A 14,722-nucleotide genomic window follows, 5' to 3' on the forward strand; every position below is an offset into this window, starting at 1 on the left:
ATAAATATGCTCCAGTTGGAAATAGTACGCTTTAAAATATTTTAATGAACTGTATAAAGTCAAATACAGCATGTGGAAGATGACAGAAGTCACTCTCACATCAAACACACCATAACGCACAAAAACAACCGTGAACAGTCCCACCATGGAAACACACAGACTGCCGACATGCTGAGCTCAACACTTGCAGACGTAAATCATTCTTAATGACTGAACCACAGTGACCGAATCCAACAAAAGTAAATTTGTACATGCAATGATCTGAATAGGCAGCAGTTTTGTCCAATATTTGGTTTAAAGAGCTGTTTGTGCAGGCACTCGGACACATTTTGTTCAAATGTTTCTGTAGACCAAAACAAATAAAAAAATAGAAGAGCATATACTGTGAAGAAAGCTCAAGATGCAACCCGTCTGGACTATCCTCAGTTTTATTTGTGAATGGACTTCACGACAGAAATGACATCACTTCAATGCAGATGAGCCAGTTTTAAAGAGAGATAATGGAAACCGTGAGCTTCACTCTCGCCTCTTTCAGTCCATCACGTCTCCATGGTCGCAGCCAACACACACACACACAGTTGGTGAGAGCGGCCCCTTGTATATTTAAAGAAAGAAAAGTGAGTAAAAAGAGAAAAAGATATCTCACCTTTCACATAGATTCCTCACTTAAAGTCCAAATCCTCTTCTTATGGGGTCAAGGAGAGGTTAACGTCTCACCTCCCGGCCCACCCAGACCTCTCACATACTTGGCTGCTCAACAAAGTCACTCACCATCTCCGCTGCCACTGACAAACCATCTGTCTAACTTTTCATCGCCTGGTAACAGACGTGTCTTTCAGTTCCTCCTCTGATCCTTCAGCTTCTCATCTCTTTTGGAAAAGTTGTCATGGTTTTTACTCATCGAGCTTCTCAGGAGTTAAAGCAGGATGTCATGCAGATCGTCTCTTATAGTGTGTTAACTGGCAGCCGAGGGGATACGTAGAATAATACTTTATGAGATAATTGCAGATGTTTGAGTTGACAAAGAAATAATCTGTTCTAAGTCACAGCATGCACAATCCCATCTGAAAATCCCTTTTGTACAGACATTCATGATCCCCAGACTTTTCCTCTAACCTCTCATGGTGGCCATGAGGTTCACATTTGCAGTTTTGAGTGAAATGTCTCAACAACTATTGAATAAATTGCTATGAAATTTGGTTCAGACATTTCATGTCCCCCTCTGCAGGAATTGGGAAAACTTTCATGTAGGACTGTGTATTGGCAAGAATCTGGCGATACGATACGTATCATGATACATATATTGCGATACTGTAATGAAATTTCTTTTATCTTATTTTAGGAAAACTGTCATAGTATAGAATACACATGCATGTCTGTAAAGGGGAGACTCATGGGTACCCATAGAACCCATTTTCATTCGCATATCTTGAGGTCAGAGGTGAAGGGACCCCGGTGAAATGTACCATGTCAGTTTTTCCCTGGCCAAATTTTAGGATTTTTAATAGTCATTAATTAAAAATTTATAGTGTTTGGGACAATCGATACCGTATCACAAAACATATCGCGATACTCTAATGTGTATCGATAAGTTTCTTTCACCCCTACTTTCGTGATTCCTTAAGCCTTTATCTAGCACATCAGGTCAAAATTGATTTTGTCCAATACTTTGGTTTATGACAAAATACCTGCAAAACCAATTTGTGTTTAGTGCTAATGTTAGCATGCAAACAACCATAACTAAGATGACCAACATGGCAAACATACCTGCTTATTACATGGCTTTGCTGAATACTCAATTCTGACTGGTCAATCACGGCGTTCTACGGTCTTATTTCTTTATAGCAGACCATTGTTATGGCCGCAGTTCTGATGTCGGACTCTGGCGGACCGTTTTTGTGTCAAATGATTGATTTCTTAGCGAGTCATTGTTGTGAAATAAACCCCTTCAGGGCGATGCGTTGCGGCATCATCCTGCCGGGGTTTATTTCACAACAATGACCGGCTCGCTGTACATTATCCCTTCCTCAACATCAGCATGTTAGCAATGTCATTGCATGCCGTTGTTAGCATTTAGCTCAAAGCACCACTGTGCCTAAGTGCAGCCTCACAGAGCTGCTAGCGTGGCTGTAGACTGTTTGAAGATGCTATTGGGAACTGCTTCTAGTTCGTGTGGGTGACAGCTGTGCTGAGTGGAAAATGCATGTCTGTTCTAAACTGTTGAGGGGTGGAGAGATCATTAAGCTTAAAAGCCACACAGGCAATGTATACATTTACCTACAAATCTTTACAGAGCACACAATTGCATTGATATTGTTATGTAGGCCTGGTTTTCATAAAGACTGAAGACAAATAATCATAGATTTTGGTGCTCAACTTGAACTTATACTGATAGGAGGTACAAGAAACTGACTATTTTAAAACATTAGTTGACACAATGCCAAATTGCATCAGTTAATGTTATAAGACAGCTAATGCTTCTATATGCGCTCCGCCGGTGGTGTTTGGGTTAAGGTGGTCAGGATGTTAGTGTGTCGCTCCGTGTACTGGAAAAAAAACGTGGGCTCAAGACCACAGAGGAACCACTGTTGGACAAGGATTCTCTGACTCCACACAACCATGTCTGCTATGTGTATTCCTGCCCAGATGTGTGCAGCTGTTAGAGGCTCTGACTCAGTGTTAGGAGACTCTGCCAACTGTTGGAGTGTTCAATGCTGGTTGGCATTGGAAACACAACTTAAGTTGCTTTAAAGCTGCTGCAAACAAACCCAGACCGACAGCTGTGAACACAGTGAGAGGTCTGAGCACCAATGCACTACAAGATGATTTACAAGCCACTGTATGAAGAGCTCTAAAGGGAAATTAATATGCGTTTTCACGCTCTTAAAAACAACAAAATATCAGATTTCAATACAATACTCCTGAATATTACTCACTATACAGTGTCATTTTTTTTTTAATGTATCGCAACACAAACAGGGATATTAAAACAGGCCTTTCTCCCTGTGGACCATAAAACTTGAGTCCTGGGACAGACACTCAAGAATGCAGACACAGCAGAGGGTTTAACAAACACAGACATACAGAGTGAAGAAGGAGCTATAATTTACAGATCTCTAATACGCCATGTTTATGGTTAAATAAAGACTTATTAAAAGCTCTTATTTTTGTAATAATCTTTATAATGATATTGCAACATTAAACTGTATTACTGTTGTGCTAAGCAAAAACACAATTAACCAAATGTTCATGTTTAATCTACTGTATATTTCTTGTAGAGGTCGACCAATAGTGGATTTTTAAAAGCCGATATAATAACGATAGTTCGGAGCAGGAAAAAGCCGATTAATCGGCCAATGTCTTCTTTACTGCAGCAGCCTAGTCGGCTTCTTTTGCATACGTCGTTTTTTATAAATCCGTTTTTTTGTCACTCTGAATTTAATAATTCTTAATAAAATATCCTGAAGTGTGATTTGGTGGATTACATCGTTGGAATATGTTCTACTTAATGGGCGATGCGCTGTTCTGTGGCCTACAGTATGACAGGCCAGGATTACTTCGGTTGTCTCCTACAGTGTTAAATGCCACTCTTACTCCCAGGGTGAGGAGAATACTAAAATGTGTGATTTCATTTCATGAATGGATAGTTATGTGGCTGGATTATCTGGAAAAGAGAACGCCATATTGGTCAATATGTTAAAGTAACAGTGAATGATTTCTTTTCCTCCGTCTGCCTGTATTGTATCTGGGACAAAGAGCTGATAGTGTTGCGTTATATGTTCGGGAGATGACTCCCTCTCCCTTGACTTTGTGTATGAAGCCTTCATGCCAAACAGAGATATAAAGTGTCCCATCAGTGCAGATTAATTGGCCAAACCGATTAATTAGTCTACCTCTAATTTCTTGTATGTAAAACCTACATATATTAAATTGTTAGTGGCAGCAAAGTAATGTATTGTCCTGTATGTCCTCAGTATTAGTTGTATAGTTACTTTTTGAGGGGTTAAATAAATTAGAGGCGTGATCCCTTTGTCTCCAAGACGGTCCACGTTCATTTGTCTTACTAGCAGTAATCTGCACTGCAATTTACTTTAAACATGCACAGGGTTTAGACCGTTTAGCCACCCTGGTCCCACATTCCTGCCCACTCCAGGGCAATAAGAAAATATTAAATGTCTGCCAACTTTAAGACTTCATAAGGCCTTTATATAGTCTGGTCTCTGACGGACGAAAACACATTAAAGGAGAAAGACATTAGAGTAGTTCAAGAGAAATAGAGGCCTCATATAGGGGCACATTACATAAAGTATTAGTGCTGGCAGAGCACTGAAGTCATGCACATAGTATCAGCTGTTATAATCCCATTCAAACAACTAATTATATGAATGATCAGGCAGTCTTTGGCTCGTGCCTGCATCACACCACTGTTACTATTTATTTTTATCTCTTCCCCACAGTCGCCTCCTGTTCTGGTTATTTACTTGGTCACTGACAATACTGTCCTTGTGTATTTTGCGAATCCCATTTCTGAATGATTAACAGATTCTGCTCTAAATATAAATGGCTGTTAGACTTTTCTTTACCAGTCTAGAGTCACATCATGTACAGCTGCCAGCTTCTCCCTTTAGGAATGTCACATACTGGTGTTATTGGGTTTTTTTTTTTAAACGGAGATTTGTTTTAATGTTGTGTGCCAGAGTCAAATCACAGGATAATGACTCAGCCATGGCCTGCATGGATGCTGCCTATGTAACTTTGTATTAATCTTTGTGTTTTGTTCACGTCGACTTTACTTCCTCATTGTTTGGGGTTCAACAGACGCCACTGCTGTGTCAGTAAAAGTATGTTTTCCTCTTCTGACCTTATTAAAACCGACATAGGTAAGTATTAAAGTAGCAACCATATGCCATTTTCTGTAAGGTATAATTTTGTTTATATGCAATTCTCTTAAAATTAGGAAAAGTCATGAAGTATTAAATTGATAGTTCTGGTGTTAGAAGGGATGGGGTTGTATGATGTACTTATTCATAGTCAGTGTATTACCTACAGTAGATGGCTCCATCTATGCTCTCTACAAAGCCACCAGACTCCGTGGAAAAACCCTGTAATTTTACCTCTCAGAACACGGGGTTGCTGGTCTACGGCTGCCTCGATCGGTTTGTTTGTGTTATTGTGGGACTATGGTGAATCTGAACTAACCAATGTCACATAATAAACAAACTAACCGATCGAGGCAGTCTGGTTGCTTTGGTGAGAGCATAGATAATGGCTTCCGTTCTCCATCGGAAACCGACTGTTTAGCTGTCTGACGGCAAGGTAAACCAGTAAAAATATTCTAAATATAGCATACAGTTACACTGATTTTTTTAGGTGGGCCTTTGTATTAGGTGGCTAAAATACATTTTGCTGCCAGCCCTGTCCATAGCAATACTCCTGTCCGTTTCTCCAAACTGGGGGCGTGCTGACCATCTACTGTAGATAATACACTGATTATGGATAAGTACCTCGTGCAACCCCACATCAAAACACCTGAACCATCCCTTTAAGGTGATATAACAATGATACATAAGTTTTGGCAGAACAGAACATTAAGGTTAAGTTGTTTCCCTGAAGGATGAGCGAGTAGAGACTCGCTGCACCACCCAAACCAGAGTAGAGTAAAATCTGACTTTGACCGTGCAAAGCACAAAGAGCAGATCATGTCCTCTAATGTGCTCGAGATGCATTGTCTGCAGACTTGATCAAACTGTTGAGAATTTTTAAAGATTTTTTTTTTTTTATTTGTGTTGCAAGTGCTCTAACAGGGTGCAATATAAATGATTACTGTTTCCAAATGAATATAATAAATAAAAAATACATCAAATACATCATATTTAGTATTGATACACATGTATACACAATGCATGCCTTTTTACAAAAAAAACTAAATTGCATGGCTTATGTTGATGGACCATGCCAACTTCCTTAATGGTTATTATTATAATAATGAACATATAGGTTCAGCTGTACAATCATAAATTACTATACAATCCTCAACCTGGTCACCAATATCTGATCCAACTCATTTATCTCAGTAAGTGATACCTCAAGTTTCTTGTTCTGAATATAACTGGGATTAGATAGAAGTAAATCAGCTCCATCTACTAGTTAATGTAATGTAACCAGCTCTGTATATGGCAATCTCATGAAATGATGGCAACACTTGTTTTGGAAGGTCAAAACACAAAAAAAACAAAGATTGTGATTTCAGAATAACTTGCAAATGACGTAACCTACTGGAGACCAAAGGGAGGAAAGTAAAAGGATCAGATAAAGGAAATAAAAAAGGGAAACAGTTTGAGTGTGCAAAAATGTGAGGGATGAGGGAGAGGGGGGAAAAAATAAGAATCACAGCATTTTGTACATTCTTCCGTTGTTAATGAACACTGAGGAGTTTGTCAGAGCTGTGCTTCTGCTCCTTTAACTCTAGTGCTCATCACAACCTGGTCATTAGCTGAATTAGTTTACGTCCACCTTAAGATGGAAGAGCCAGGAATCCCGTTGCAGACCTAAATGAAGATATTTATAAGGATATTTGGGTCTACATCCACCACATAAATTTGTAAACAGTGAAAATATCCCCGCCTTGCATTAAAATGAATGTTAAAACGAACTTACTCCATGTTGCTTTTCAGCTGATGCACAGTGCGCTTGTCCAGGTAACGGCAGAAGAGAGTGAGCAAGTTTGAGGGCATGAGGAGCGGCTCCACCAGTGAACACTGGGACAGCTGTCCCGCCACCTGGAATATTGTGTCGGTCCTAAAAGACAACAGGAACACCAGGATGTTAAGAATAAGGATGTTAAAATTATCTCCCATCATGGAATATTAGTCTTAAAATCCCCACCAGCTCTCAAAGTCTCCGATGCTGGGCTCAAGAGGAACACCTGAGGACAGCAGCTTCTCTCCTTGGGACAGGAGAGCGTACAGCAGGGACAGTCCAAACTGAAAGGAAATTAATGAGAAAACATCACAAAGGTTCCATGCAAAACCGGCATTAAATTAAAGACAATGAGCAACAGAAAGCACAAACCTTGTTCTGACATGCCAGCTTGAGAGACTCGTACGTCGTCAGAGACTCCAATGATGTCAGGTCTTTGAGGACAACAATCAGCTGACTGAATGTCAGGCCTCCAATCACATTTCGGAGAGGCGGATAGAGCACTGGAAGGGCCTAAAATAGAGGATACAATGATATGATCTTGGCTCTGTTTTCAGGCTTTAGAAAATCTAGCCTGTAATGGGAAACAACCACAGGTCATTTCAGAGAGAGAGCGTTCCTATTGGCTGTTCTACAAATTCAGATATGCATGAAGGTCCCTCCAGATGGTGAATGTCTGATTCAACGGCAGAATATCCTGCAGGAAAAGTTGCTATTCCAGCGTTGGCAACAACGGCCTACACTGCAAAGCACCCCCCAAAAAAAGCAAGACAGACTTATCAAAAAGAGTACGACAATATCGACGAAGAGTTTCAGAAATGGAGAAAATGTTGCTAATAGGTTAGCTTCTGCTCACGGCTACGGTTAGGAATAGGCTAAACTATTAGCAGCATTTTCCCTCCATCTCTGAAACGCTTTGCCGATATTGTAGCTCGCTAGAGCCTCAAATCACAACATGTCATCTCAAAGGGCTTTACAGGCCCACAAGTTTGTAAAGAAAACAGGACGGTAATCACAATCACGATGATTAAAATGAATGACTGGTACTCGTACAGATTACTTTATGAAGTGCGTACATATGTCCTTACTCGTCTGGTGGGTTGGGGTTTAAAACAGAGTGCTGTAGGATAAGGGCTGTATTTCCAAATTCTGGTATTTTTTTGCCTTTTCCAGAGAACTGCCTACCCTGGGGTACAACTTGAATTACTACGCTCAAAAACTATTATGAAATTTTTGCCCAATAACACCAAATATAAACTGCCTCCCCCAGTTTACACAACAAAACAAGAGGTTTTGAGCATGGAAGTTGAACGATGTGTGTCGCACAATTATCCAAGTTCAAAGGTCTACGTACTTTCAACCACAACTCAGTCTTTGTTGAGCTGAGCTAAGTAGACCATACTTCCCTACCTCGTCTGGATCTCTGCTCATCAGCGTAGGAAGGTTAGAGGTCACGATGCTCAAGATCTTCAGTGCAGTATCATGTTTCAGGAACGGGAGCAGACGGGCGAGAAGCCTTTTGCCTTTTGAGACCAGCAGGAAAGGAAGAAATTCCACTCCTGAATCTCTACAGCAAAACATTTGAGAAAATTCATTACTCAAATTGAATATCAATCAAAATGGTAACTATAATGGTACAGCTTCATTGAGAAAGCTAGACACACAAATTTAAATTAATCTCACTTTACAACAAGAAATATTTACACAATATGCATCACTTCTTGATAGTGGCGGGGTGTGTACAACTCACAGGGGATTGTGATGTTGCAGCTGGGAGTAGATGTGCTCCACTTTCCTCTGCGACTTCTCCATCAGCATCCTTTCTTCTGCTTCAGACAAGACGGTGCTTTTCATCCTCTCCGCCTCCTCGACCTCCAACAGAACCATGAACAACTGCAGGGCAGAACAAGCGTGTCCGAGTGTTGGAGAAGTAAATAATCTCACTGCATCAAAGCAAGTAATCAGCAGTTACCTTTTCTATTTTGCTGAAGACCTCTAACCGCTGTTGTCTGACATCTTTTTGATCCTGTAATGTGGAAATAAGTCTGAGTATCAGGGAAGGCAGATTAACACACTTCTAAAGATGCCAGAAATTGTCTCAAATACACAGTCACCTCGAGTGGACCCTGAGCTTGGACTGCATGAACTGCGCTGATGGCACGGCGAGGAGAGTAACATGTGGACACAGCAACTTGACCCAAAGAGCCTTCAATGTGAACCACTGGAAGAGAAAAATACTTTTACAGTTGTAGAAAAACATGCAGCACTGCAAGCTTGAGTAGATACAGATCGTGCATTACCCTTTCACACAACTATGCAGGTTTGGATTCAGAAGAAATTATTCAAAAAATTAAAACAACTTGTTGAGGGGTTTCTTAAGGAGAATTTTAACTGCATGAAAATATACACTAAGGATTTCTTTTAACCTGAAGAAACAAAGTGTCTGCAGGTAAACCTTTCAGGCTGCATACAGCCCCAACAACCTTCACTACAAAAAGGTAGGGCAGCCTGTACGTAGCCTGAAGGGCAAAACTGAGCTGTACTTGAAGCTGCTCATTCAGCTTCGGTTATACTTTCTGCAAGGACGGCTGCACGAACACGATCCGACGTAGAATCGTGATGAGGAACCGTTTGGTTCTTTTATATTCTGTGCAGGTTTCTCCTCGCGGCAAAAGGACATTCTCAAATGTCCGCGTAGTTATAAAAATTTGGATGTGTGTGGACAGGCGAAGACCTGCCGTAGACAAACCCCGCGAAGGACCGCGTCTGATGGTGGGACGTCACTTTAACCGTGCAGACACTCGCAACCCTTGCAGATGCGGCAAGCATAAATCACACTTTAAGCTTATTGCTTTGAGCGCATGGTCATAACTGAAGATAGGGCTCCAACTAACAGTTATTTTCCTTGTTGATTAATCTGTCGATTATTTTCTTGCCTGTCTTCAAAGCCCAAGATGACATCCTCAAATATCTTGTCCACAACTCAAAGATATTTACATTTAAGAAGCTGGAATCAGAGAATTTAATTTTTTTTTTCTTAAATTACTCAAATCAATTAGCAAAATTGGTGATTAATTTAATAGTTGACGACTAATCGATTAATCTTTGCAGTTCTAAAATGAAGGTGACTGAGCATTTTTCTCTGTCCGATCTGAGTTGATACACTCTTCAGAGAGACAGAGAAACATTAAAAGTGAGGGGCACATAAGATTTTTTTTTCCCCCAGTGGAAATTACACCCTTGCTTTCACAACAGGAACCAGGCTGGAACCAGTCCAGGCAAATAATGTGGGCTAATAGTATGAAAAGGTGACAAGAGAAAAACCTGGTGCGTAAGTGTCAGTTTTCGTGATATACGGTGTGGTGAGCTTGGGGGGCTCCCTCTTGCTCCTGATGCCCAGCTCTTCCTCTGCCATCTTAGCTTCTATTCGCCGATAGTACTCCTACGACAAAGTTTAAGTACATGAAATGTGCAGTGTTTGATCACGTAGCAAAGGTTGGTTATTTGGTTTAAAAGCTACGGTGAATAATGAAGACAGTAGAGCTAAGATGTCCCACCTGGTAATAGTAGTCCTCATGGTATGGATTCTCACTTTGCAGCTGAATCATCTGCAGCCTGGTGATCCACTCCTTCTCTTTGGCCGTCATCAGATTGCAGTAAGGATCCCAGTCCTCTGGTTTTCTACAAACAGGTCATATTGTTCAATAAATACGCATCTTCCTTTATTCATAACCTGCTGAATATGAAAAGTTCAGAATCGTTGAGAGAAGTAGCACCAACCTTTGGAATATGCGTTGTTTTTGACTAAGTAGTCGTTTATGTTGTGGGTGGAGCTGGGTGACGGGACCGGGGTACCTGTGGATCAGATGTCACATTTACATAGAGAGTAAAGACACCTATTTATCTTGATGTCAACTGAACAACAGTTTGTTTATCTCAATGCATACAATTTGGAAACATGGGACTTGCACTGTTACGTTTTATCTCACAGGATGTTAAACCCAAGAAAGGTTTTACATCAATCTGCAGTCATGTCCTTTCATTGGGCCTCCAGTAAAGTCACTATTCAGCTTCATTCTTTACATGAAGGATCTGATTTAGGGATGTACAGCTGCATCTTTCATCTCCAGAAGGTACAGATATCCATTCCTCCAACTTTACCTTGTAAACACACACATTAATGCCAGGGACTGTATGAAATTTATGATCGTCAGGTTTTATATACTCATGAGGGATGAACAAGACTGCCAAGTCATAAATATACCTGATACTTGAACTTCGCTGACAAATATTTCAGGCCGCAAATCAAACATTCCGGTGAGATGCACAAGATTGTGACGCACCTGAAATGCTGCACTGGATTAGACGAGGGGCTGTAGAAGGGGGACGGCCTCGGCGAGTTGGCACCAAAGCGAAGTTGCATCATTTTAGGAGTCAGAGACTGAGGAGTGGAGGGGCAAGGCCGGTTTGCAGGAAACATGAAGCCCCCTGTCTGATTTGGCACAAAATAACGTCATGAGTTAGGACAGAAAAAGCAGATTTACTCAACTCTGTGAATACATTAACTGTTGGCTTTAATGCATCTGAATAGGTCCAATTTATTATGGAATAAACCTGATTGTAATGTTGCCGCGGGGTTAACGGCTGACGTGAGAAGATGGGTGATCCTGGTACCATGGATGAATGCATCTGTAAGAAAAAACTAAGATTCAGTGAGGATATTTGACAGGAAATACCTGACCATGACCATGTTTACATGCATAAAATAGTCCGGTTTTATTCCAAAAAGCACAATATTCCTGCTAAGCTGTTTACACGGCAAATGAAAATGAATATTCCCGTTTACATGCAGCCGTGCATACTCTCATTAACGTAACCGGTAGCGGACCACACAAACACAGCCTCCTTTCATTCACCTTCTTGAAAAGGTCGGCATTGAGATACTGGCACATCACAATAATGTTTAAAAGTAGGCTAGGTGTTTCTCCTTCCGACCAGAAATGTGGGCTTTTCTTTTGAGCATGCATATCTGCAAACTGTCGGCTAGTTGCTTACTCTAAAATGCACAGAGCTCGACGTAAAAGAGGCTGTGTTTCACAAACTGCGGTAAAAACCCTAATTGAGAAGCATATATTACTAGTGCGCTGTATACTATACATGACCAAAGAATGCTCCTAAAACCTGAATAATATCAGCATATCCCACATGTCTTAATCGGAAAATGCTCCATTCGGAATAAGACCTAATTCAGAATAAGCAAATGGAATATGCCGTTTACATTACCCGTATCAAATTTGAAATATTTTCATATTCTGAATAATAGTGTGCATGTAAACGTAGTAAGTGTGTTTCTTAAAGGAGTTAACATTTAAGGAAGTACATTTTCTTTCTTGTAGATATTCACAAGAGAAGATGGATACCACTCTTGTGTCTGTAAAGTAAACATGTAGATGGAGTGATTTTGTGGAGTCACCACTGCTTTCCTGGCAACCTCACAGTGAAGATGAAAGTCTAGGAAGTCACCTTATCCTTTTTACACTTTACTTTTTGTAACAAAAATGATATTTATTGAGCTATACAGCTTAGTATTAAATCCTACAGACATGAGTGGTATTGACCTTCTCATCCAACACTCAGCAAGTAAGCGAAAAAGGGCTGTCCTCGACCAAGGAAATTCTTAGTCGACTAACACTCATACGATTTTGTCGACTAATCGATTAACTGATTTAATTGACAGAAGAATCATACAAAAGCACAACTTTAAACAACCAGAGATGTGCTCATTATTTTTTGGGAAATAATTCATTCAGCATGAAAAAAACATAAAACAACTAAAAATATCTAAGTCAACTAAGACCGAAACGACTGATTCTTCGACAGCCCTATGAAAAACCCAAAATGTCGAACTACTCCTTTACAAGAAATGATTATCTTGTCAAATCAATGGTCCACCTGAGAGGGGCCTCTGTGGCCAAACTGTCTCCTGGCGTAGGATCCTCTGGGTTCCTCTCTCCTGCCCCTGAAGGAAGAGACAGGATATGGCACATCCAGGAAGTTGGAGGTCAGATGCTGACCTCTGCGACCATCGATCACACACACTATAGCACTGTCCTAAGAAACAGAATAAAATAAGACAACTGGTTAAGTTATCCACTGTCATACAGATTATAACATGTGTTGTTAATGATCTTAACCTGAAGTATTGATCCTGAGATTCTTCTAGTCTTTCTGGAAGAGGGTGACATGAACTAAAGGAAAGAAAGAAACATCAAACAACGAGAGGAAACATTACGAATACGAACAAAATGTGACAAAAAGTTTGCACTTACATCATCCTCAAAGGTCTTCCGGTACATGGCGTTCCCAAGGTCCACTATGGCACTGTCAAGAGTCTTAAAGAGCAAAAACAGACCAAAATGAAGACAAGCTGCTATGAGGTGAGGTGTCAAATCCCACATTTCAGACAATAAATGAATAATCTGCATTACCTTGAGGCTTGGTCGCCCCTCCACCATCCTCATCACAGCTGGGTCTTCAAACATCTGCCCCCGGCCCAGCCCTCCTCTCTGTCCCCTACCTCTGCCACGCTGCCCTGGGGGAGCCCGGGGCACATACTGGGGCTTCTGTCTGGGAGGGGAGCAGGAGCTGTGGCGGGATGATGGTTTGGGGTCTGGTGGAGGTGGTGTGGGTGGTGGTGTGGGTGGTGGCGGAGGCGGCGACTCTGCAAACCGAAGGAGACCGCTGCTGGGGTCTACTGTAGGCCCGTTTGCATCGAGATCTACGATACAGATACATGTAGAAATACAGTCTGAGGGAAGCTTTCACACTATAAAAACACCAATTCATATTCTTTGGCATAAACAAAGATGAATGTTTATTTAGTTGCTCGTTCAACAAGTGAAAGTGCAGAACAAGACGTGTGTCCATGTTGGTAAATTAGATAAGATGGAGACTTTAGCAGGAAGGCTAATATAGGTTGTTGCTTGTGTTGTGTAGTAGGCTGCTGCTGGACTCAGTGGGACCGTCTGCTCTGCCTGGAGAACGCAGACGTCACTGATTTATATTTGATTGGCTGTGTCAAATTGAGGACTCCATCTACATAGAGGGATACCTAATGGTATGCAAAACAAGGGTGTGCCATCATGAAACCACCAAATATGGTTTCTGATTTTTTTCTGTTTGCTTAGCTTAACATAAAGACTGGAAAAAGCATGGTTCTGTCTGAAGGTGACAAAAACCTGGCAGATGATTGTTTTCACACTTTTTGAAAGGATTAAAAGAGACCGTTTGTAACTTCTTACACGTATAAATCAATCCGGGTCGGTGTCCCATGCGCGCTCGCGTGTGACTACGCTGTTTAGACTCAGACTCCAACACAAACTACACGGAAGCACCAAAACTGCAAAGTTATATCTAGTGAAGCCCGTCTTGCAAAACAGTGTTGGCCGCGGTCGGAGGACACGGGGGAGACCGTAGCTTTGGTCTCCAGGGCCAGAGTCTCTGCTCCTCTGCCTTCTTGCCTTCACTCACAGCTCGCTCCACCTCACGTTCATGCGCACACACTACACACTGCAGTAGACTTCGTAGCTCTGAGAATATCTAGTGAATGTACAGTGGATGTTTGTGCAGAAATAAATGCTACAGCTCCTCCAGACCAACAGAGGTTTCCTGTGTCTTGTGAAGTGACGGGGGCTCCGCAGTGAGAAACGTTATCGTCGCCCACCGGGTGCCGGTGTCTCCCCTGTTCCCTTCGGCCGCGGTCGGGAGGCTGAAGCAGGAAAAGCCAACACTAGGATCAGCAGTGATTCATGGAGAGACCTTCGTCTGGTCAGCTAACATTACTGCCAAGCAGCTGAAATATAGAGTGATATTGTGGTTTTAGTTGCCGTGTGTCGCCTCACTGTGTTGAGCGATGCTCGTTCATGTCTATGTAGAGCGAGCACAAGCGCTAACCCGAAGCTGACTTTTGTTGACTTAACGGCCACAGGTGTCGCTGTTAACAAGCATTTGTGATTCTTACAAA

General features: G+C 41.4%; 1 protein-coding gene across 1 annotated transcript in view; it reads right to left on the reverse strand.

Annotated features, from left to right (window-relative positions):
* Nucleotides 1-6,433: 6,433 nt before the first annotated feature.
* patl2 (PAT1 homolog 2) overlaps nucleotides 6,434-14,722 on the reverse strand; it is a 10,133-nt gene continuing 1,844 nt past the window's right edge. Inside the window, exons 3-19 of the mRNA XM_074620239.1 lie at nucleotides 13,188-13,477; nucleotides 13,029-13,091; nucleotides 12,894-12,947; nucleotides 12,652-12,810; nucleotides 11,314-11,388; nucleotides 11,043-11,191; nucleotides 10,480-10,554; nucleotides 10,257-10,380; nucleotides 10,024-10,141; nucleotides 8,814-8,920; nucleotides 8,672-8,725; nucleotides 8,450-8,592; nucleotides 8,110-8,266; nucleotides 7,072-7,212; nucleotides 6,886-6,983; nucleotides 6,658-6,798; nucleotides 6,434-6,548 (exon numbers count right to left, since the gene is read on the reverse strand). Of these exons, the coding sequence (XP_074476340.1) occupies nucleotides 6,515-6,548; nucleotides 6,658-6,798; nucleotides 6,886-6,983; nucleotides 7,072-7,212; nucleotides 8,110-8,266; nucleotides 8,450-8,592; nucleotides 8,672-8,725; nucleotides 8,814-8,920; nucleotides 10,024-10,141; nucleotides 10,257-10,380; nucleotides 10,480-10,554; nucleotides 11,043-11,191; nucleotides 11,314-11,388; nucleotides 12,652-12,810; nucleotides 12,894-12,947; nucleotides 13,029-13,091; nucleotides 13,188-13,477 (1,982 nt within the window). The 3' untranslated portion in view covers nucleotides 6,434-6,514. The remainder of the gene's footprint in view (nucleotides 6,549-6,657; nucleotides 6,799-6,885; nucleotides 6,984-7,071; nucleotides 7,213-8,109; nucleotides 8,267-8,449; nucleotides 8,593-8,671; nucleotides 8,726-8,813; nucleotides 8,921-10,023; nucleotides 10,142-10,256; nucleotides 10,381-10,479; nucleotides 10,555-11,042; nucleotides 11,192-11,313; nucleotides 11,389-12,651; nucleotides 12,811-12,893; nucleotides 12,948-13,028; nucleotides 13,092-13,187; nucleotides 13,478-14,722) is intronic.

Source organism: Sebastes fasciatus, chromosome 20, assembly GCF_043250625.1.
Source record: "Sebastes fasciatus isolate fSebFas1 chromosome 20, fSebFas1.pri, whole genome shotgun sequence".
NCBI lineage: Eukaryota > Metazoa > Chordata > Actinopteri > Perciformes > Sebastidae > Sebastes > Sebastes fasciatus.